Below are 23,930 nucleotides of genomic sequence, written 5' to 3'. Positions count from 1 at the left end.
GGCGTCCCCAAGGCTCCAGCTCAGCATCGGGGGCCTCAGCCTCTCCCCTGCCCCAGCCTCCCCTCTCCAGGGTGGGTACTGGGGTGAGCAGGGAAGCAGCTGGCGGCAGAGCCGCACGCTGCTTTCTGCAGGATGCTCTCAGCGCAATCCAAGCGTTCCTGGACTAAGGGAAGTGGGAAGAGTTCTGGGGACGCTCCTACGTTTGTGCAAACTTGGGAGTCCCCAGGTTCAAAAGGAACGTCCCCATGCCCCACAGGACCCATCGAGTGGCGTTTATGACCTTCCACGTGCCCTCTGCTGGACCCGGCCCCAGGCTGGAGGGCCGCTGCCCTACTGGGGACACTCACCGCCCTGGCTGCTCGGGGTACTTCTGCTTTGTGTAGGCTTCCAGCGTGGCGTAGACCTTCTCCCGCAGCGACTCCACTTCTGAGGGGCTGGACAAGCCCTTGGCATCTGGACAAGAGAGAGCTCTGATGGAGGGGAAGTCACTGCAGAGACCTTTCTGCTGCCAGCAGTGACCAGGTGCATGGGTGGAGAGGATTCAGGCTCTCTTTAGGCAAGCACCCAGAGACTGGGGCAGAGCTGGGCACAGTTCTGATGCTCAGTGCCACAGCTCTCCTGCTCGTGACCTGCAGAAGCCTGGAGCCTTGTCTTTTCATAGGGAATTTCCCTCCCCTGGCCCAGCACAGAGGGTAAGTCACTGGCTGGCAGCCCTCGGCATGCAGGGTGATGACACCGCATGGCAGCCCCACAGCTTACCTGGATTAAACAGGACAATGGCTCGCAGGCAGCCCAGCTCTGACTTATCCATCTGCATGTCCTTCATTTTGGACACCAGCTCTGTCAAAACCCTGCATTTGGGGGACACGGGTGGGCAGATCATCAGAGGGTTTGGACAGCAAAGCTAGGGACTGAAGAGTTTCTGGGATGGGCACTGGGAATTCCCCCAATTCTTCTCTGCAGGGGGAGGCAGCAGTGAGGGACAGCAATGCCGCACTGCTCTTTTACATACGCATCAGCAGCACCTGGGGACCCAAGCATCAAATTCACCCCTGCTCTTGCTGTGCTCAGCACCTGGCCTCTGCACTCTTTGGATTTTAAAGAACAATTTGTGTTTGCTTGAGGAAAACCACATGGGTGTTTCTCCACATTTCACTCTGCGAAACGTGGCCAGTTGTGTAAGAGTAGTAACACAGCACCCTGCCAGGCTGCGAGCAGACATGGCACAGACAATCCCCGCGGCTGTTACATGAGCAAATTCTGCAAGCTGCAGCTTAAGGCTCTGCTGGTTAAAGCTCTTGCTGATCAGTATTAGCTCTAGATCCAGTTACGGCAAAAGCCTCAAGCTGGAAGGGGAGGACAGAGAGGCATTCCTCCCCCTGCAGAAACACACACCCAAACGAGGAGATGATTCTGCAGCTGCAAATCCCTTCCCAAGGTGTTTTCAACCCTTTCTTTTTTTTTTTTTGTTTGTTTTGTTTGTTTTTTAAGCCAGTTGAGCATCTCCTCCTCATTCTACCTAATTCTGCCCCAAGTCTCCATGGGTTTGCTCTAGCTCTCGCTAGAAGAACGTGCTTCCCTTTCAGATGGGAGACACAGAGCTGCTGGGGGTGACAAACTGGCCACATACCTGTCGAAGATGGAGCCCACACCAGCACTGTGAGCGCTGCTACGGTGCACGTGCAAGCCCGTGGCCAGGAGGATGCCATCCTGCACCGACACGGAGCGGTGGGAGAAAGAGGCGATGAGCAGCTCGTTCCAGCCTGGGAGAGGAGGGACAGGGAGGTGTGTGGGGCACAAGAGGGCAGGTGCCAGCAAAGCATCAGTCCCACATGGAGTGGGGAGCTGGTCTCTGCCCACTGGCTCCACCATCAGGTTCCCAGTGCTCCATCTAGTTTTTGCCGAACACCCATCCTGGCCCTGCTCACCCTGTGAGCTCAGGGTCTCCCATTCCTCATGGACTCTCAGAGTCCAGAGGAAGGATGGGGATAACAGGAAAAGCCCCAGAGGCCACGCCTCGGGGACATTACCTGCCCGGAGGAGGATGACTTGGTCTTCCAGCGTCAGGTCAGAGAAGTGGGGGATGCGCTTGGCCCACTCCACGAGCGTGAAGAGCTGCTTGTCAGCGGCGTGGCAGATGTTGGTGACGGGGTCGTTCGTCTGACGGGGCGGCGGCGTCCATGGGAAGGAGCAGAGGAAGACGGGAGAATTGATCAATGTAAAATCACTGATAGTCATCAGCAGCACGGCACGCAGCACCAAATCCAGTTAGCAATGCTCAAAGTAAACCGCAAGTAAAACGATCAAATCACAATTTCAGCTGTGTGCTTTTGGAATAGAGGAGATTTTTTTTTTTCATTATTATCATCTTTTATCAGCCAAATTAGCAGGTTGCTAGACATTTCTGTTTTTTCTCTGTTCTTCACAAGGCAAGTTCTGTACGGCAGGCTGGAGTCCTGCTCCCCAGGGCACATCTCAAAGCCATCTGAACAGGCACGAACAGCAGTTTTACCCAAACCCAGTGAAACCAAAGCAGTGAACCCACTGTGTCCAGCTCCACCTCAGCCTTGGTTGCTGGGGCAGACAATCTGTGCCCGGGGCTGTGCAGGCACGGAGGACAGCGCTTGGCACCAGCTCTCTGGCATCCAGCTGTTGCCCTATCTACTCCTTGAAACCACAGAGGGAACTGGAAAAAAATCTTGCAAAACATACAGACTGTTTTATAGCAGCCATTCAGAGTAGCTTTAAAAAATCAGTGGTTTTTAGATGTTGCAAAAAAAAAGCATCTTGCAAAATGCTAGCATCGGGTTTGTCCTTCCAAATCACACCTCGAATGCTCTCATCTCAAGATGTGAGTGACTTTACTGAAACCGCACGGAGCCCCTTACTGAGCTCTCTGTGTTGACGTCGCTGTACGCCTCCGTCTTGGGTTCGACTGCCAGCTCCGCTTCCAGGATCCTCTCCACGGGCATGTCCTCACTGCCGCTGCTTGTGGACTCAGCTTCGTTTTCGCTCCGCTCCCTGCTCCTCTGCCTCTCCTCCTGCACAGCTGGAGGACAGAAAAGCATCTCTTTACACCCAGACAACACTTACCTGCTCGCTTTGGGTTCCTTTTCCTCTGGAAAGAAGGTTGAGGAACCCTTCTAATAGGGGGAGCTAGGGGGAGAACAGAAAATAGATACTTCAGGGTGCCCCCCTCACCCCCCAATAACTTTGGGGTTGCTGCAAGCCAGTAGCCTCCAAACTTGGCAAAAGGCAGTGAGTGACTTCCAAGCTCCATCAGAGAGAAAAGAGGAGTTCATGCCTCCAGGTGGCAGCCTGGACTCAGCCGTCTCTGGAGGAGGCAGGAGGGCCCCCAGCACCCAGCTGCTGAGGTTTGTTGCATGCCCAAGTCCTGACCCAAGCTGAGGCCTCCAGCTGCACAAGGGGGCATGGGGCTGAGCAGGAATTCCTCCTGCTGCAAACTTGGATCTCTCCTTCTCTTCTACCATCTACGTTTTCCAAAATATCTGCCAATAGGAGAAACAGAACCACTGAAATTCTCTACGGATCTCAGCTGTTAACCCTCAGGGCTGCTGGGTGTATGAAGGACAGGTCAGCACAGGATGTGCATACACGGCACGCCAAGCCTCATGCTCAGTACAACATCCTGGGTTCACATTTTTGTTTGAGGAATCCCAAAGGGAAACATGGAAACCTTGCTTTAAAAAGGAAAAAAAAAAATCAAGTGACCAACAGTTTAGCTTATCGCTGGGAAGAAGTGTCCCAGAAGAGCAGCCCCACTGGCACCACTCCTGCACAAGACTGCACAGCACCAACCAGGCAGCACAGCCTCTAAAGGACAAGTAGGCAGCTGGGCCGGTCTCAGATAACCCATGATGAGCTGAACGTATTTATACACCTGAAGTGATAGAAGTTCAGTGGGGGAGAAGCTGGATGCAAAGCTGGGCCCTCATACAGAGATTCAGCACCTTAAGGACTTCCCCAGCCTTAGCTGTGCATCGGGCAATCAGTAGCCAGAGGAGTAGGGAAACCACTTACCGTGAGACTAAGAGATAAAAGGGACTTTTATCCATTTTAATCCAGGAGAGGGGACCTGCAGCAGGGGACACTGAGGAAGGGACCAGCTCTGCAAGCCCACAGCAAGCCCTAGGGCTGCCTGAGAACTCGATTCCTGTTTTCTCAGTTAGGTAACCACTGCTGGAAGAAGGGTGGGCAGTGTGGGACGCATGAGTGTTAGGAAAAAACATTTATCCTCCTTAGGCTAAAGTCCTCAAAATCTCACTGGAAGAAAAAGCATGCTTGGGAAACACCAGCCCCGTCGCCTGGCCTCTGAACTCACCCAGGACCCCTTGCTCCAGCTGCAACCTGCCCCCAGTTCCTGCAGCCCCCAGAAAGCCCCCGTGATTACTGCAGCCAAACAGCCACAACTGCAGCCCGGTACGGGTTTGTTCTCCCACTGCCCACGTCCACCAGCAGCCTGGGGTTTCCATTTTCATGCTCTGTGAAAGGGAGCTGCATTGACCTCATGGTCCTCTGAGCCACTTTGCACCTAGCAGGAAGGGAGAGCTGTGCCTGAGATTAGGTTTTTGATTCCAGACTGGCATTTCACAGTCCCCTGCTGCCCTAAGTGCTCAGGGCAGCACGGCAGTGACCACGCTATGGGGAACAGGCTGAGGTTCAGCCTGTACCCAGCATCACAGCTGCCTGCCCAGGCTTTGCCCTGCACTGGAGTGTTTTGTGTGCTGTCATGGGGACAGCGTGGCCTCCAAAAGGGACAGCTAAAGGGTGCCCCTGCTGGCATCCAACCCTGGAGATGGCAGGGTTTTTTGCCTTGGAAAATAAAGCAGCTTAAAAGCCACACTGGGGGGCACTACCTGACCTTACAGTCAATAGCCTGAGGAAGGAAGGGGAAAAAAATCACCCCCCATGAATGTGAAGGACAAGATGTCCTGTGAGAGGTGACCTGCATAAGCACTGTGGGACACCAAGGTCCAGCTCTGTGAGTCCGCAACTCTTGAAAGCCCCTTCCCTACATTACAGCGAGCCCTAAGGCTGCATGAACACCAGCGCTGCTGCCCTACATCCTCCTGCAGTATGCAGTAAAAATGGTGCTTCTTGCTCTGCCACGCAGAACCCAGGGCAGCACGCCATGGGACCACATTGTCCCATCATGCCGCCAGCAGTGCTGCATGCCAGACTGGCCCTAAGGCACAAAGTACGTGTGTAAGGAGGATTTTTACCTTCCCTCTTCATCCCCATGGCGAGGCACTTCTGATAGCGGCAGTACTGGCAGCGATTGCGCTGGCGCTTGTCTATGAGGCAGTCTTTGTTGTCCCGGCAGGTGTAGATCAGGTCCTTCCGGATCGTCCTCTTGAAGAAGCCCTTGCAGCCCTCACAGCTGTACACCCCGTAGTGCTTCCCTGGGGAGGCGAGGACAGGCTGTGAGCAGGCAGGCATCCCTCCTTCCCTGCGGCGTGGAGGAACTCAAACCAACCCCAAAACATGAGTGAAGAGGCTGCAGGGTGCGACCTTGGCAGGTCTGGCTTGGCTTTAGCAGCTCTTAGCAGGAATAATGACTTATCACTTTCCTGTGGTAAGGAGAGACCACATCCACCTACTCCCCAAGGGAGGAACGCAGAGCCACGTCTTAGCTAAGGTTCAAGTGCAGAAAATCTATAGGTAGCAAACGGGGTACATGGACATGGTGGAGTTCACCAGGCTGCAGGAATCTGGGGCAGGAGGGAAAAGCCAGGCACAGCCGCAGCCCAGATAACACAAGGCACAGGTAAACAAGAACACGGTGATTTTGTGTTTTACCTTTCATAAACAGGCACAAGGTGTGAAATGAGATGATACACAGAGAAGAGCCTGTTTTTTGGGGTTGCTCTCTTTTGTGCACAGCACAAAAGCAGGCAGCCTGCCCTTAGGTAAGCCAGACCAGCTACAAATCCTGCAACACCAGCACGGCCTCAGCAAGAGGCTGTAGCACGCACCCCTGCACAAGCCCCGCTCCAGAGCATCAGGGGAGTTTTTGTTGCACAAAGCCTTCCATGAGGAATAAAACCTCCTACCTGAGGACCTGTCCCCACAGATGGCACAGATGTGTTTGGCTAAGGAACCTGGGCTTGTAGATGGATAATTCATGTTCCCCATCCCTGTGAGACCTGGCAGGGGCTTGACATCCTCCGAGCTGCTGACGTTGTTGAGGACGTTGAGCTGCAGAAGCAGAAGACAACACATTGAGAGGGCTGAGCTCCATATCCTAGTGAAACCATCCCCAAATTGAGCCTTCCCTCCCTGCCCAGGCTGGGCTCATCCCAAAGCTCATCCCCAGCCCCAGGAGGTTGCCTTGGGCAGACTGACATCCTCCAGTGAATCCAGCTGGAGGGATTTAAGCAGAAGCTGGGTAGCAGAGATCACCTCCCACACCGCCCTGATGCTGTAACCAAAAGACAGCACTAAGCCGAGCTGGAAAAGGGCAAACAGCAACCCTCAGCTGCTCAGTTACAGCCTCCAAGCGACAGTGCTGGCAGGATCCTGCCTGCTTCATTAGGGGATGCTGGTCACCAGCTGCCTGGGGCCTCCAGCACCAACTGCTTAGTAAGGAAGAGATCTGCAGCCAGGTGATTTGTTGCAATTCAGCCTGCATGGCTGGGGAGGCTGTAACGATGTTAATAACAATAATGTGTGCTAAATGGGGGTAGCTTCCCTGCCTCGTGACGTGCAAATCTGCATAAACACGTGAAAACACAGCAATCACAGATGCTCTCTGGGACTCAGGTTCCCAAACTCAGTAACAGGCCGGCAATCAGAGCACATTTGGGGTTGCCAGATCAAAAAAAGGAGCAAGCTAAGCATCTAAAACGTGCTGCAGCGAGACACAGGCGAAGGGCCCAGAGCTCCCAGCTCGGATCCCTTGGAGCTACTCGTGGCTGCTGCAAGTTAAAGGTTACAAACTGACATCGATCAGAGACCAAAGCCCGATGTTGCCCAGGGCTTCCTTTTATTGCTATTTGCTTTAGAGCTGTTGTTGGCAGGGCAGCGAGGATTAAGGGCCATTGAGCACGTCTTGTCAAAAGCTGCCCGGGCAGAGCAACAACTCTCCAAAACCATCGGCAGATCATCTTTCCCATCACCATGCTCTGAGGGATGGTTTCTTCATCACTGAGCTTGTTTTTAACAGTCACCACAATTTGTCAGCTAAATTTCTGCTTCCTAGCAAGAGTGCAGAAGCAGGGAGAGAAAACAGGGCTTGGGATGAAAGTCGAGCTACACCTCTAGTGAGTCTTCAGAGTAACTAAACCACCTGGTTTTATACCACTTCTTGCAGGTTCTCCATTTGTTCCAAGAAACTGTCCATTTCCCATGAAAAAGTACGATAACCTCTACAGGGAATTTCAGCTTAGAACAAGGAGAGTTGGTCCCGTTGAGATTTTTGGACCTGTCATTAGCTAAATAAAAATAAGAGGTCTGTCCTCATCTTCTCTCACTGCTGGCCCTTCAATTTCAAAGCTTCAGAGGTCTGATGACATTGAAAATAAAAGTTACCAAGCAAAAATTATCATGTTAGGAGCCAGCTTGTTTTCTCCCACTGAAAAATAGGACTCTACAGAAAAATATTGCCCTGGGTAACAAAGGTTTGCTGTCCCCAGCAGAGACCCAACCCAGACAATGGGCAGCTGTAAATCCAAATGCTCCAAAGCCCAAACTTGGAGCAAGGAAAGGATTATACAAACCTTTCCTCCCCTCCAAGTAACCAGCCATATTTTTTAAAAAAAAACTCTGCAAACTTCTTGCCAAGATGCTGAGGCAGGAGGAACTTTTTGTGGTTTAAAATATTACTCAGAGCTCAGGTATCACCTTTGCTTTCACTCTGGCTGCACTTCCAGACAATAAGAGGGTGCACGTCGGGGGAGAAGTGAGGCAGTTTTAGCCATCAGTGTCTTTGGAGCTTGACTCCTGCAGGTTAAGTGCAATCATGTATGATATTTGGGACAACTGCTTGAACCCAAATCCATTAGCAACCTCCCTGCCGAATCCCCAAGGCCCATCTGTCTCCTTGCATTAGAGGCAACACAAGTGAAACACTCCTCGGAGCTGGTAGCTTGGCGCGGTGCCTGGATTGGGGAAACTGCCTCCTGGAGCATCCCCTGCCCCAAAGGAAAGGGTCTCTGTACAGCCAGCATTGCCACCAGCTCCAGCACCACCAAGTACCTGCTCAGGGTGCCACGGGCACAAGTATTGCCAGAGCATTTCAGCACATGAGCAAAATCCCACGCTGCCACCTGACCGAGGTGGTGGTGGGCTCTCGGCAGCTTGTTCCTGCCCCTGCCCTGCCCAGGCACCCCATAAGGGTGTCCCCTGGCTCTGGCGGACACCGACCCCAGCCACGGGGATCCCCCCCTTGTCTGGAGGGGAAACCTCAGCATCTGAATGAGCTCAGACAGTAAGGACAGGTGTGCTTTGTTTTTCTTCAGGCAAAGTTTACATGCAGCCCAGAGTACGTGGCTGGCATTTAGCATCAATATTTGTCTCTCTAGAAAGTCTAGCTCCTTCCCATGGAGTGATACGAAGCAGATGCCCTTTTGCAGGAGGAATGGGAATGACTATTTCCATTTACAATACATGTATGTGTATTTCCACTCATAATAATTATTCATGTGGCAATAGATGCAGCGGTGGGGATCAGAAATTGGGATTAGCTCTCTCCCCTCACTGTGCAGGGTATTTGGAAATGTAGACAGGAATCTTCTGTGTCTGTGCCAGGGGGATTTATGCAGGAAGACTCACGTGCTTTTTGTTCTTTACATCCAATCTCCATAAGTGGCCAAAGCACACCAAGGACTCCCCACCAGCCCACCCACGCCAGTCTCTGAGCACCCCGAACTGGTGCAAAGGCAGCGAGCACCTCTGCCTACCTGTGGGCCGGCGTGTGCCACGAAATTCATGCCCGGGGCTGAGGACAGAGCGACGGGATGCGAGCCGATGGAGGACGCGATGACCCTGTACGGCGAGCCCAGCGCGCCCACTGGAGACCCGATGGCGTTCATGGGGGACGGCAGCGCCCGGGAGGCATTCGTGGGAGCCTCGAGGTAGTTGTGGTGCCCGTCCACCGCACTGCCTGCGGAGAGGCTCGACGCTGGGCTCACGGATGTGGAGCTGGCGTGAACAGGGGAATCTGCAGGAGAGGCAGAGATGAGGGACACGATGGATGAGCCTGGCTGTGCAGAGATCCGCTGCCCTGACTCCACCACATCAGCTTAGATGCTGGCCGAGGCTCAACACCGGCCAGCAAACGTGCCTTATTGTATAAAGGGAAAGAGCAAAACATTGCTTATGGTACAGGAAATAGGGTTATATACAGCAACAAAACATATTATGAAGATAATATTTAATAATCAAATCTCCCTTCGCTGCTTCAGTGCCTCAGCTGACTTGGAACAAGGCACCGCTGCTGCCTGCCTCGGGCTGGTTTTCTATTCCCTGAGGTCCCATGTCTGTTGGGAAGCCAGCTCTGGAGAAAGCATGCAGCTAAAGCCATGATATCCCCACCAACCAGGCTGGAAACCCCAAATGCTCCCTGGGATGCTCCCTTGCTTCCCGTGATGGCTGGCAGTGTCACGCCCTGCAGGCTCCTCTTCCTTTCCCCATGGCTCAGCACCTCACCCCCCTCCCACGTAGCTCCCCACCATGCTATTTCACACCTTCCTCCTGCTCCTCTTTGAGTTGCTGGCATCAGGCTTTGGGATCCATTAACCATACAACCCATAAAATGCCAAGCTCCAGCTCAACAGTTTTGCCCATGACAAGCTAGCAGTGCAGATGATGGGGCAAGGCACCCAGAAAACTTTTTATCCATTGTTTGTCCTCACTTATTGGTACAAGAGGGAGCAGACAGAGGCTGTGACCACACAGACAGCCCTGGACAGACAGCCTCACAGCCACAAGAAAAGAGGGACAGCGAGCACATGGCCAAACTGAGTCACGCAGTAGCCCTGCAAGAGCAATCTGCCCCTGAACCCTGCTGAGGAAGAGGGGGCATAGAAAAACCACACAGCCTTCATCGCTGGCACTTCAGGGCAGGCTCTGAGGCTGAGCTTCTCCGCCAGGGGCTAAACTCTGTGTTCAACAGGACCAATCTCACAGCTTCGAGAGAGTGTCTGGGCATCAAACGCCTACCGGCCTCGATGGGTTATGTATCTAGTTGCACTTTAAGGATTTATGTATGACCTTTTTTTTCCCCTTCCCTAGAATTTAGCAACCCCGGTTAGCATTAGCTGTCATTAACATTTCAATGAACCATTGTTTCTCTGTTGGCTTTTCAACACAGGAGACCGTTCCCCGGAGCAGCAAGGCAGAGATGTTGTGTGGGAAGGTCACACAGCTGGTTTTCCATGGCTGGCACGGGGGATGCTCCCTCTCGTTGCGTTTGCAAGTAAGGCAGAGGTTTGGTGGTTCCTCCCCCCCAATATTATTGCAAAGTTATTTACGTGACAGCGTTTGTTATTTTACCTGAAGTAACAATCAAATCTGATTCAAAAGGAAGATGCACAATAAAGACGGGAAAAGGTCAGCTTGCTGAATAACATTAAAGACATTTGTCAGAGTCAAGGAGGACTCGATCCGCTGTTATCAACCCACTTCAGACTTAATTCCGCAGAGGGAGGGGGAGAAAAGGTCTTTGTCAATTCTTGCTTTGGCTTTTTGGATCGATCCTCCCAGTGGGAAAGCAACGTGCGGCAAGAGGAAGACAGCACAACAGCAGAGCCCCAGAGGCAGCACGGAGGTCTGGAGGCAGCCCCAGGGCGCAGGGTTCAACCCTGCCGCTGGAGGACATGCCCCAAGTCCCCCTGCGACCACTGTGGGGACAGCAGCACGTGCAGCCTGGGTTGTTAGTCAACAGCAAAACTCCTGCCTTGGAGTGGCTTCCATGTAACAAAGCCTTTCACCTAGAGACAGCTGCCAGGAGAGCCTTTGGCAGGGGGCAGAAGATGTGCTGCTCACTTGTCCTCCACCTCACCTAGCACCTGACTCTGAGGCACCTCGGTTGTTCCTTGGGACTTGAGAGGAGCATCCTGACCTGTGCCAGCAACAGCTTCGGAGAAATGGGCACGTATTTCTCATTGCCTCCAAGTAGTCTGGTTCCAGAGCGTGCAGTCCTCCCCAGCATCAGGCTTATAAATAAATAAATTTTTATGTCACTTTAAACAATGAGATAACAGCATTACCTTTTAGGATTCTTCAGCTTGGGAGAATAAGCCACCGAAGGGCGTTTGGGCAGAAGTCTGTCACAGCAGAACAGCTAAGGAGAAGAGGGATGTTTCTTCATCCTTTTCCGTAACACAGAAAAGGGCATCTTTTGAAGTACAGTGCAGAAGATGTAAGCCAATAAGAAAAGCCCCCCAGGTGAGATATTTTACCTGTGTACACTTACACCAGACCTAACAGAAACACTGCCACTACTAAGTTTCCCTATTAGAAAGGCTCCGAGCTTCAGAAAGACATGGTGATCCAGGATTTTCTTCAACTTCCAGTCCCTCCCCAGGATAAGGGCATCAAGGCAGTCCCCAGGGGAGCCAAACTGCTCCCGTGTGCGCCCTCCTTCACCAGGAAAACTCTCAGAGCACTCCAGCCTGGGAATGAGAGCCTGGGAGGGACATGGGGTGCGACTGCAAGGCTCTGCACCATGTGTGCGGGACAGGGCATGCCAAAGCATCCTTGAAAGTGGGGTTACTTACTCCCTGAGGTGAGCACCCTCAAAGCTGTTTCAATCCAAAGGAGCCAGACTAGCTCGGACAGAGCAGAGACTGCAAGTCTTGTTGATTCAGGCAGAAAACGGCTTGGAAAGATTAAATGAGATGTCCTGCGGGAAAATATCATTTGCGTCACGCATCTTCCAACAGACAGTGACCTGAACGTCTCGCAGGGACTTTCCTCAAGATATTTTCTTCCATCGCTGGGGGATGAACAGAAGCATCCGAGCTGCTCCGCAGCAGGGACGTGGCCCTGGGATGGCGCAGGGGAACCGTGGAGCCAGGAGCCAGCCCCAAGAGCCAGCCAGGGCCGCCTCCGCCTCTCTGGCGGCGCTGGGCACAGGTGACATTTACACAGGCCTGCAGCCCGTCCGTCAGGTAATGCAAGGTGACAAGCGGGGCCGGGGACTCGGCCGGCTGCGGCAGGGCCCTGCGGAGCCGAGGGGAGGAGAGGGCTCTGCTCCCAGCCAGGCTGGTGCAGCCCGGTGCCAGTGTCCAGAGGACCCAGTGCCTCGATCAACCCATCACGAGCTCTCTTGTATGCCCCCCACACACACACCAGTCTTCTCTTTGTAGGAAACCAAGTTTAAAAATACAAGGGAGCGAGTTCCTGCGTGCTCTGCTGCTTCCAGCTGCCTCTGCGAGCACAGCACAGGTGTAGAGAGGAGCCAGGGGTTGGGCATATGGACACAATGTGCACCCTATTGCTGCAGCAAGTGGGGTAAGATCGTATGAAATTATTGACGACTCTGCTGGCATTAGAAAGAAACGAGAGGAGACCCCAGGAACTACGCAGCTCTCTGCATTTTAATAACGCTGCCCTTGAGCAAGAGCATTGCGTTCACCTAATGGCCACTGAAAGCAAGCAGGCACACGACAAAGCTCTGATTCTCCACTTCAGTCTGGGTTTTATCTCCACCACAGCAAAATCCCAGCCCAGGATGGGAATCGTGCACGACCAGCCTCACGAAATTGAGAGTACAGGACCGCCATCTCCATCAGAGCACAGGTGCTGGTGCCTGGCAGCTGCGGAGCACAAAGCCCCAGGTCTCCCCCACCGCTGCTGAGCAGCCAGGGCTGGGCTAACACAGCTGAGCTGGCCCAGGACCAGCACTGGCTCCATGATGCCACCTTGGACATCCCTGTGCCATGAGCACTTCCCAGGGGAAAAACTGGACCGTGCCTGAAAGGGAAGACAAGCTGCAAGAGCACGAGTGACCACAGGTACTTCAGTAGAGGCAGTAGGAAGAGAAGTGCCCAGCCTGCAACCCATAAAGATGTCCTGGTTTTCACCCAAATAATGGCAGGAGACACCAATCTCACCAATTACATTAGAGAAAAAGTGGAAAGAGAACACAGACTTGAAACATCCAAGCCTAGATGATCATCTCTAGATGATCCCACTTCCAGCCTTTACAGTTGTTTTTGCTTGTTTGGCAGGCATCAGAGAACCAAGAGCTGAAGCAAACTCTTCAAATAATGAACACGCCTGTACTTCTGGGGTCTCAGGTATGCACAGAAAGGGTTCATTTCATTGGCATGAAGGATTAAGGTGTGAGCTGTGCTGCCTGACATGACGACTAGCAGAACTTTGCAGGTACCTCCTCCTCTGCAGATCCGAGCGCCGGGCAGAGGCGTGCAGGGAATGGCTTCAGCAGAGGAGTGGGAGGTGCAGCCTGGCAGGCAGCTCATCCTTGTAGACAGCCTTTGTGGGGAAATACCTGCGAGGAACGCTCCTGAAATTGGACGCAGTTGTGTAGCAAGGACTACGAGTTAATTAAAATAAAAGTTTTGCTGCTATGATTGCATATTTTTTCAATGCATGTAAGCTAACCCAAGAAACCATCCCCTTTCTGGTGATATTTTTAACTGTCCAAGCAGGTTTCCACGGGCAGTAGATCCGCACGTTAATATCCTACAGAAAGGTTACTGGTTTTGCCTTGCTTTTAAGGTCCAGTAACCTTTGTGCTTCCACCTGCCCACTCAACTCTGCGAGTGGATAAATAATGCAGCCTTCCCCTGACAGCTGACATCAGAGAGGAGCAAACATTTTTGGAGGTGAGCAGGGGCTTCCGCAACGGGGACCTGCACAGGGCTGGAGATGAGCAAGCAAGAGAAGGTTTCCCTCTGGCAGTGGGAAACAGCTGTCACCTCTCCTCTTAGGCAGTGCAGAGCTACACGGCTCCTGTGCTGCCTCCGCAAGCCAAGGCCACCCAAAACCTGATCCACAAGGAGTAGTGGGCTGGAAGCACGTGAGACTTTCACCTGGCTTGGTCCAAATTCTGCATCGGATGCTGGTTTGAGATCTTGGGCTGATTTGATTGAAATTGGACAAGGTATCTCTATGGCAATGGTGATCTTACCAATCAAAGAATCCCTTAGCAACTGCTTGTCAGGTAGTTAAAATAAAGACCACATGCCAAATTCACCACCACCTACCCCTACCGGTATCACTTCCCCCTGGTGACAACAGTAATGCACGAGAGTTATATAAAAGTTTCCCATTCCCAAAAAAAAAAAGTCATTGAATTTGAGGCCTGAAGGATTTTTTGTGATTATCTGATCAGATTTCTCACTTGGATCTCCAGCACAGCATCCACCAGGGACAAAACATACGCACAGATCCAGGGACAAAACATACACACAGTGGTCTTTGAGCTCCCGGAGAAGCTACAGGTCCCCATCAGAAAGCACCCCATGGGCTGCAGAGTCTTTGGCCCTGTGAAGGCAGGTGAAAGTGAGCCTCTCCCACTTTTAAAACAAAATCTCTACTTCACTGGCTGCAGGAGTTTGCCCCATCACTGGATTTTCTCACACTTCTATCTGTCGGGTCAAAGACCTCTCTGCCACCTTCACAAGAGCACGCTCACAGGTCTGGCCACGGCAAGCTGGAGCACCCAGAGGAGAAGCAGCCTGTGGCACAGACACCACGGGCAAAAAGGTGCCAGGCGGCCGGGCAGCAGCCCTGATGCAGGCACAGCCTGGGTTTTCCTCTGCAGCTCTCCCAAGCCCCCAGCCGACCCGGCCTAACCCCGCTTCGCCTGGGAGAGCTGACAAGATCGCAGCCGGAGGTGGTGTGGCCGCAGGCCAAGTTACATGAGTACTCATAAAAGAGACTTTGTGGAGGAGCCAAGTTAGTTCTTGTCCCCAACCAACTGTGCCAGAGTGCTCGGAGAGGGGATGGCCAGCGCAGCATCTTTCCTCGCCCTGGGAGCGAGGCGTCGGATGAAATGCATCCTTCTGGGGAACAAGACCATGGGTTGAAACCCTTTCCATGTTCCTACAGCCCAGGCTGTGAAGGCAAATCCATCCGCCTTAGTGCACATCCCCTGCTTTGGATGTGTGAGGGTGACTAACCTGAGCGCTGGCTCTGCTGCTCTCTGCACTCCTCGGTAGCATTGCACAGTCCCGAGTCCTTTTCTCAGCACAAACCATGTGCTTCTGGGCAATCTGTGCGTGTCTGTTCCCTGACACAAACCTGGTGTTGTTCAGACACTTAGGATCATAGTGACGGTTATACGCACCATCAAAAATGCATATTTTATCTCTAAGTTCAACGTAGACAAAGTTAAAGCATACATAGCAGTCACTTAAATGCAAAAAAAAAGAAGGAAGCAAATACAGTTTTAGGAAGCCAGAGCTGCAACGGGGGCACGGGAACCCTCCGGCTTTGAGGGGAGTGTGGATGTGAGCAGGGACCCCAGGTCTCTATCACATCCACGGAGCACAGGGCGGGCAAGAGACATGGTTTAAAGCAGCCCCAACAAAACTCAGCCAATGCTTTCCCACCTCTTGCCAGTGATTCACCAGCAGAAAACTCCTCTGGTTTTCTAAACCGAGCTAGAAGCAGGTTAAAATACCACTTAAATGCACTTCTAACTGAAAGTTAAAGTCCCAATATACTGAACTGTCGGCCAGATGTTGGATTGGTGCCCTAGTCTTCACTGGCGGAGCAGAAATACCTCTTCTTGCTACCAGCTCCCTTTCCCAGAAGCCTCCCGAATGCTCCGCTGAGCGCTGTGACCCCTGCCTCTACAGGGATCCGTGCCTGGTTCCTGCGAAGATCAGTCTGAATGTCTCCTTGTACATTCGTAATACTCAAGGAATTAAGCACAAATAACACTTCCATTGTTTCCCCCTTATTGCAGCAATAGGAGAGAGCTTGGCTTTGCTTGTCTTGTTCCTTAAGAACACCAGTGAGCAGTAGATTCTTCCAACAAGAAGTCTGTTTTCTGCAGAAACTGGCTAAGGACTTACTTTGGAAAGTCAAGCGCTTGTGAAACTCAGGGGTGACGATGCAATACCTATGGCTTTTATGGAGCTGGAGAATTACTAGAAGTGAGCATCCATTGCAAGAGGGAAAATTATACGCGGTGGGAACATCCATGTGCAATCCAACGTCTGCACAAAGCTCATCTCCAGCAAAGAAATCCCACCCAGCAGCACCCAACAGCTCCTCAGCCCATTCTCCCTCCGCTTCCCCCACATTAGGGCAGGGGAAATAGCTTAATACCTTCGGATAAAGACAACAAGTGAGCCCTAGGAACTGCAGAGCCTGTTTCCCGAGAGCAGTTCTGGTTTCTGCACGGGGGCTGGCTGGCGTGCAGGGGACCGGTGCAGCCCCTAGCCCTGCAAGCGGGCGCAGCCCCCCGCACAGCCCCGTCTCCCTGCTCGCAGCCTCGTTTGGCAAACCCGAGGCAGCTCCTGGTGGTTACGGGGGGGATCTGTGTCCCAGGGGGCAGTGCCACGATGCGGGCTGCTTTATGTCTAAAAGCATTTTTTTTTTCCTCCAATAACTTAATGAATAAAAACGCAATTGGAAAGACACTTCTTTGCTTTGCTCCTACTCTTTGAAAGAATAGATCCAACTCACACACATCTCTCGAACACCAAACTTCAGAGCAGAGCCCGGCTTTGATTCAAGCCTGCCTGATTTCAGGCAGCTTGCTTTGGCCGTGCTGAAGTGAATCGCAGGACAACTTCAGTCACAAGCACACAGGCACCAGAGGTTACCACCGCACGTGAGCTAGGTTAAACACATTTTTAAATTCCCTTTTCCCCCCGTACTCCTACTGCAGGATCAGTTTCTCCACCTAACCCACCGACTACAAACGCAAGGAGAATACTCACTGCCAAAGCCCACGGGAAACTTAATGAAGTGAGGATAATTCCCGTACATGTTGAATCTTCAGTTCATCTCTTGCCTTTCTAAACACAACCACCTCCTCTCACTTCAAAGCTGCCCGGAGCGCGGCGCAGCCCACCGGGGTCGGGACATGGCTCTGCGGGAGCGGGGGCTCTCGGGGGGCACCAGGGCAGCTGCCTCCTCCCGCGGCCTCATCCTCGCTTCACGCCGGCAGCAGCTGCTGGCTGGGATGAGATGTGCTCTTGTTCCCGGCGGCTCAGGGCTGGCTCCCGTCTTCGGCTGTCTCGGCTCCCTGTGAATTCACTGCAGAGCGTCCCGGTAGCATAATCGCCCGGCTAAGACACCGATGGATGCATGCAGGCTCCGGTATAGATCAAAAATTGGGAGGCGGAGGGGAGGTTAAGTTGTTTAGGGGAGGAGCATCGTGGAGAAGGAGGCGGCTGTTTGCTTTTCCACCAGTCAAGACTCGATGCAGGTTATTAGTTATGCTAGCCCCAGCCATGTGGAGGTGTTTTCCAGGCACACGAAGGGACAGCCCCCGCTGGAGGGGCTGCTGTGCTGAGAACAGGAGCCCCCACACAGCTATCCAAGCGCTTTGGGGGCTGTGCAGGACGTGGAGCATCGTGCTCCTGCCCAGGCTCTGCTTTACCTGCACTCCTGGCATCGCGCTGTACGGTCGTGGTCACCCCTAGGAAACACTGGGTGGAGCTGGAAGGGGCAAAAACCCAAACCCCAAACCCAGTATGCACTGTGGCAAGCATCACGTGCAAATATCAGCCTCCTTGCTGCACCACGCAGGGCAGGGGCATCGCTCACAGCATCAGGCACCCAGGGGCTTGCTTTCTGGCACCCAAGTTAGGTGCAGGGTCCCCGCGCCCCTCCTGGAGCCAGGACGGGGTGCAAGGATGCGAGCTGGGCTGGTGGGGAACCGCTCGGAGGAGATGGGGAGCCCACTTGCAAGGAGCTGGCTTACAGCAGGTTGCTGAAGCTGCACGGGATGAGGAGGGGGGGGACACAGGACGGGGCCCAGGGGGCTCAAACCACACCACAAACAGCCAGCAAAGAGTTCACAGCCACAGCAGCATAAGTGGGTAGGCTGCACAGACAGCCCCCATCCATCCCTAATGCTCACTTGTTGCCCACCCACCCGGACAATCAAGTACTGCAGAAAATAAGCAGAAATAAGGGGAAACAAACAGGCAGTTGCCAGAGCAGGGCAAAGCCACACGAAGTTCTTTGGCACTGCCTCTAGCGACCGGTGCTCTGCAGGGGGGGCATCCCAGCTCCCTGCCCGGGAAGCCCCCTGCCCTGCGGCTGCAGTTCTGGGGGGAGGCAGCAGGGATGGAGGCAACGGCATGGCCCCGTGCTTCTGAGCCAGGTGACCTCAGATGAAGTCACCTCGAAGGAATGGAAGAGGGAGGAATTTCGCCCGAGGTTGTGAAGCAAGCAGAGGCCCAGGTCTGCGCTGCCTGATGTGCAGAGCTGTGCTGGAGGAGGAGGAAGAGGATCACAGCCCTGCCACCGCCACCAGCACGTGGTGGAGAACAGGGACAGGAGGCTGGTGATGGAGGCCAAGCATCACCCTCACACCTGGCGTGGAGGGTGAAGGAAAGGTCACCCTAGTTAGCTCCCTTTCTTCCTTCTCTCTCAGACTTCACTAAACTCCTTCCTCTCTAACCATAGTTTAAGCAAGGAAATGTTTTTATTCCTTGTATTAATATTTTTAAAATTATTTATAAAGGTGATTCGGCCTCCTCCCATTACCTGGTAACACACAACATCAGGAGGACATCATATCACAAACAGCTCCCTACAGGCAGCAGGTACATCGCGGCAGCTCCAGGACTTGGCCTTCACCTGGGCATCTCCACGCAGCAGAACAACTGAGCAGCCGGACTGGTGCCAGGAGCAAGGAGGCTTGCAGGCAGCAGTGTCAGTACTCTGCATCGCCCGTCAGCCGCGTCCCAGGCGCATGCATGCAGTTTTCTCAGAGTACGACACGAGATCAGTATTCAGAGTAGGTTTTACTGATACAAAAAAAAAAAAAAAAGTAACTGCAGTCTTGTGGGGGGAATACAAACAGAAGAGATGGCTCCCCTGGTTTCCATCAGGCCACCTTTCACATTCCACTCGCTTTATTGCGCAGACAAGGCGGGCACTTCAGAGGGGAGAGGCATCCCTGCATGCCTCGCTCACCGCCCACAGGGCTGGGGGCTCTGACAGCCCCCCAGGGGCTATGTCCTGCCCTGCTGCCTGCTTGGCCCAGCTCACGTCCTCCCAGGTCCCCTCCACCCTGCACTAACCCAACTGGCAGCCACGGGGATTTCTAACCTGTAGGCAAGGCGGGCTGTTTGGGGATAACGCTGGTTGTGACTTCAGCACGGTCTTTTAGCGTGGCACTGGGGCTCTGTGAGAGGCCAGGAGGCGAGAGGCAGCAGGGCAGGATGCCCCACGGCCCCGCAGAGCCAGCTGCAAGGTGCCTTGTTTCAATCTCTGGATTGAAAATTGGATTTCTCAGCAGGGAAAGCATTTTCCCCTCCGTGACAAGTCTGAAAAACATTTTTCAATCAAAAAAAAACAAACACCAACAAACCAGCAAACAATTGCTTGGGAAGAAGCGGTGCTTTTTGCCCCCACGAGCGGGCACAGGGCAGAGCCGGAGCAGAGCCGGCAGCGTGGCTGGCAGCGCTGGGACGGGGAGGTGTGAGCAGCGAAGCCGCTTTGTGTTTTAAGCGCCCATCACGCTGAGTTTTAGCGGTGGTATTAATCCTCACCCACCACGCAGGATCTCAGCAGCCTTAATTCCGTGCTAATGACGTTTTAGTAGGGAATTATTTTTATTGATCTGCCCAGAGCAAAAAGCCTGATTTTAGCCCGACTCTGCCAGCATCCCATCCTTTTTTTTTTTTTTTCCCCCTTTCTTCCAGCTTATAAGAAATGGGAGAGAAAAGACAAAACAGCCCTGAGCTCCTTAAAAAGGCTGGCAGTCCCAAGCAGTAAGTGGATTACTTTATTGATTTTTAGCAGATCTGGGTTAGCCAGTGCTTAGTGCTGCAGAACACATGCATGCTGAGCAACTCCAAGGGAACCCCTCCAGGCCCTTTCCTCAAGGGAAGTAAGCACTGGGAAATTCATTTCAGGGTTTTGGGGCAGGGAGAGGCTCCAGTCCCTGTACACAAATCAGTCTGACAGGCTCCAGAAACCAGCCCAGGTTCCCTTAAGAAGTGCTGCGGGACCATACAGAGGCAGCCCCTCAGCTTCTGCAAGATGCTGCTTCATGTTCTCGAAGGCTTACCATTTCTCCCCTCTTATTTTGTAAATGACAACACCGTGACCACCACTGTCGTCTTACAAAGGAAAACCACTGCCACGCTGCACCCAGATGGGACTCGGTGCTGCTGACTGCCATCCAGGACATCAGTCGGAGCAGGACTCCCGACGAAGCGGTGCTGGTTCAAGCCACCTGAGATGCTAATGTTGCCTTGGGGTCCTGCCTTCCCCGGGTCCCCGTCAGCTCCCCAAGGCCACCGTACCACAGCCGATGTTTTGGCAGCACGTGGGAATAGCATCCAAAAGGTTTTTCGGCACTGCTCCACCCAGCCTTTTGAGATACTGGACTCTGGAGCCAGGCCCTGAACATGTGAAGGCCCAAAGTTGAGTCATCTTATCCCACCCTGCCCCGGAACCAGGAAAGCAGAGATTAAATATGATCCCCATTCCCTGCACACATGGGATTGAACCACGAAAACCCCAAACATGACCAAGAATCCCAGTCTCCCATCCCATCTCTGTTTAAAGGCAGTCTGTGGTCATGTATGGGGCAACAGCATATGCAAACAACAAGGCTGCAGCCGTCCTAACCCCGCAGCTGCACGTGCATCTCCCTCCCGTCACACTGCTTCGAGCCGCAGAGACCCATGGGGTGCAGGTGGCCGAGGTGGGGCTCCCCTCGGATGGCCACTGGGGTGCATCAGGGGTACCAGGCTGGGTGCCCCATGAGCCAAAATGCCCCTTCCTCTCCCAGCTCACCTCCGAGGGAAGACACACAGATGCCAAGTGATGTCCTCAAATAATAATTTGGTGACAGAGCAGGGACTCGAGGCTGGGTTTCTCCAGGCAGATTGATTGCCGGAGCCAGTCTCAGTGTCTGCTGTACTGGTTGGCATTGGCACGAGACAGAGTGAGGTCAGTTTGGCCATTCCTCACAGACGGAGAGGAAGGGAGCTGCTGCACCAGCCCTTCCCCACCCAGCCCTGCCCTTCCCCACCACTATCTCTCATGAAGCACTAACCACAGACACCAAGCTAATGAAATTAGCCCCAGAGCCCCACCAGGCTAATGCAATTACCAGCAGCAGCACAGTCCAAGCGCAGCACCACCAACACACCTGCAGCAACGCAGCCGGCCCTCTCCTCCTCCCCACGCCTTCCCCATCTCCCCCCGAGCCCCATGGGTGCCACCAGGTCCCCTGCCCATGGCCAGGACCAGCAGGGTCCGGAGGGCACAGGTCACTGTCCCCCGCTCAGAGGGCACTGCCTACCTTGCAGAAAGCACTGTCCCCTGCAGCCAAGAGCAGGCTCCGAGGGCAGATAATTCCCAGTCTGTTTAAACCTCGGGAGTCCTTCAATTATCAGCACCATAATGAGGCCCTCGACGCTAATCAGTGGTGTCACTGAATCCTCTTACACCAGCTTAAGCGCCTCCAGCAGCTTTGCTGGTTGCGGGGCCCAGCTGCCCACTCCTCCCAGGAATTACCTCCCCCCGGCAGGCACCGGTGCAGCGCGAGCGCTTTTGGACACAGATGCGGACAAGATGCTTCCAGGCATGGTACCAGAGAGCATCCAGGACCAAGCCTGCAGTGGAGTGAGCAAACACACCAAAATCAGCTAAAAAGAATAAGGAGATCTTTTAATGCTAACACTCATCTAAACCACCAAGCCAAGCTCATTCTCCAGGATGCTCCAAGAAGCTTTTTGGCCCCTGGTGGTGGGTGGCAGTGACCCTGTCCCGCTCTGCTTCTCTGTCCTGGCACTCACTCATGGGGCGACAGGCAGCTCTCTCCGCACATCCGTTCTGACTCAGGCTTTCTGCTCCAACAATGCACTTTTTAATATCACGCGAGGAGCAAAAACAACAGGTCCACTATAACGCCGAGATATCCTGAGGCAGAAAATCCATTTGGAGCCCAGCGAGAGAGAGTCAAGTCAATTAGACACTTTCTGGGGCGTCAAGCTGCCAACAATCCCAGCCTTTGTAAGAGCGAAGAATCACTGCCTATGTGCTTCCCAGCGACTCCCCCTTGCCGGAGCAGAAAGGTCAGCAGCAGCAGCGTCATGGAAAAGCATGCAGTAAAATATTCCCGGGAAGGTGGATCCAAAGAAATAGCCATGTGGACCTTTTCTGTCAAAAGCATCCATTGCTTTGGGGTCAGGGTTCGTGGGGGAATGAGCGTGGCTGTTAGCAGGGAGATTTGGTGTGCCAAATTAAGAGGTTTGGGCACGGATGGCGTTGAGGGGTGACGCTGGGTCTGCAGGCTGCTAGCTCAGGGCCTGGGAGCTTGTGGCTCCTCTGCCTCCTTCCAGGCAGGTCCCTCCATGTTTTGGGCTTTGCCAGAAAGAAGCACATAGAGACAGAAAGGTGCAACGATACTGCAAGTGGAAGAGTTACACGTCCTCTGCATCTCAAGGAAAGCATCCTCCTTTACTTGTTAGTCATACAGGGCAAAGAGCTGGGCTATGGAACCAGGACCGCAGGGTGGATGAGGACAGGACAGAGCCAGGATTTCTGCTGGCAAGCGCCAAAGTCAGCCAGATCTCAGGCAGGCCTCTGACCAAGAGCCCTCAGTTACAGAGAAGACTTGGGCTGGAAACAAACTCAGCTGCACTCTGATAAATCATTTGGTGCTCAGCAAGGCGCTTTCAAAGCACACAGTAAGACGAGATTCACTTGATGCCTCCCTGATATCCCCCTGCAAGCAAACTTTATCAGACTGCCAGAGTAACTCCAAGCTGTAATGCAAATACAAGCCCCACTCCAACCCTGCCGTACACATGAATGTGAAGCTGGCATTTCTGCACGGTTGAGAACAGCCAGGTTGGCCTCCTTCAAAGCAAAATGAAGGACGACATTCCCTCATCGTCTGAGAGCAGCCCCCAGGTTTTCAGAGGAGTTTTAGAATACACAGCCCATGCACTTGCCTGCAATGCTGCTGCTTTCCCTCAGCAACCATTCCTCGGAGGAAATTTTTCGATAGAAGATGGATCCTTGACTGGGTTAATCCTGCATTAGTGCTTGTAAGGACAGCAACATAAAAACAAAATCCCTCAAATAAAAATCCCCACGATTTTAGGGCTTCTCTGACTACCCAGAAGCAAACTACCTAAATAAAACTGTCTTCCCACCTATCTCTGCAGAACTCCAGGAAAACTTTCAAAAAGCCTTTCTTTTTTTCCTGGATCCTGCTCAATTCTTCACTCTCTTTTGCTGCGAGACCTGCATTTTGTGAGACCACCTGCGTCCCTGGGGGTGGACGTCACCCATGCCCCATGCAGCCGGAGGCTGTGCTTGCTGCTCTTGCTCCGTGCATCCCCACGTTCGTGCTTTTGCATTTCCTCCTGCTTCAGCAAGTGCAAAACTCCAGAGACAACCTGTCAATCTCCATCACATCTGGCTGCCTCGCGTGCTCTATTTATACCAGCCAGGCAAACGTGGATCTCGGAGTTCAAGGTAACGGGGGTTATTTCTGCTCTGAGTTGCTCCCTTCTCAAGGGAGGAAGGATTGGAGGCATGCAAGAGGAGCAGCTTCACATCAGGGGCTGGCACCCACCCCTTCAAGGCTGGGGCACAGCAGCAAGCACCAGCCGCAGCACCATGGACGTGAAAGCCCTGAGGTTGACACATACTGTAGGACACCTCCCTCTCCGTGGCATGATACAGAGGGGCATGGGAGGGAGACCAACACACGCCGCAGGCTTTCTAACCCATGTTCTCTCCAAGTAAGCAAGGCCACGGCATTAAGCTCGCTCTCA

The 23,930-nt window shown here is 53.3% G+C and overlaps 1 protein-coding gene across 7 annotated transcripts in view; it reads right to left on the bottom strand.

Moving 5' to 3' along the window:
- RXRG (retinoid X receptor gamma) overlaps nt 1-23,930 on the bottom strand; it is a 43,892-nt gene that overhangs the window by 1,055 nt on the left and 18,907 nt on the right. For 4 of the 7 annotated variants that reach the window (XM_083845990.1, XM_083845989.1, XM_083845993.1 and 1 more), the window contains 8 exons: nt 8,922-9,181; nt 6,075-6,219; nt 5,244-5,423; nt 2,889-3,049; nt 2,031-2,160; nt 1,631-1,763; nt 760-851; nt 348-453 (listed from right to left, as the gene is read on the bottom strand). In XM_083845990.1, coding sequence (XP_083702116.1) covers nt 348-453; nt 760-851; nt 1,631-1,763; nt 2,031-2,160; nt 2,889-3,049; nt 5,244-5,423; nt 6,075-6,219; nt 8,922-9,181 — 1,207 coding nt within the window. Of the gene's footprint in view, nt 1-347; nt 454-759; nt 852-1,630; nt 1,764-2,030; nt 2,161-2,888; nt 3,050-5,243; nt 5,424-6,074; nt 6,220-6,366; nt 6,391-6,423; nt 6,569-8,921; nt 9,182-16,886; nt 17,423-23,930 lie in introns of those variants that run through there. The other 3 variants (XM_083845991.1, XM_083845995.1, XM_083845994.1) reach the window with 3 other exon arrangements.

Source organism: Anser anser, assembly GCF_964211835.1.
Source record: "Anser anser genome assembly, chromosome: 8".
NCBI lineage: Eukaryota > Metazoa > Chordata > Aves > Anseriformes > Anatidae > Anser > Anser anser.
The sequence above is the reverse complement of the archived record's forward strand: the minus strand, read 5'-3'. Positions and strand labels throughout refer to the sequence as shown.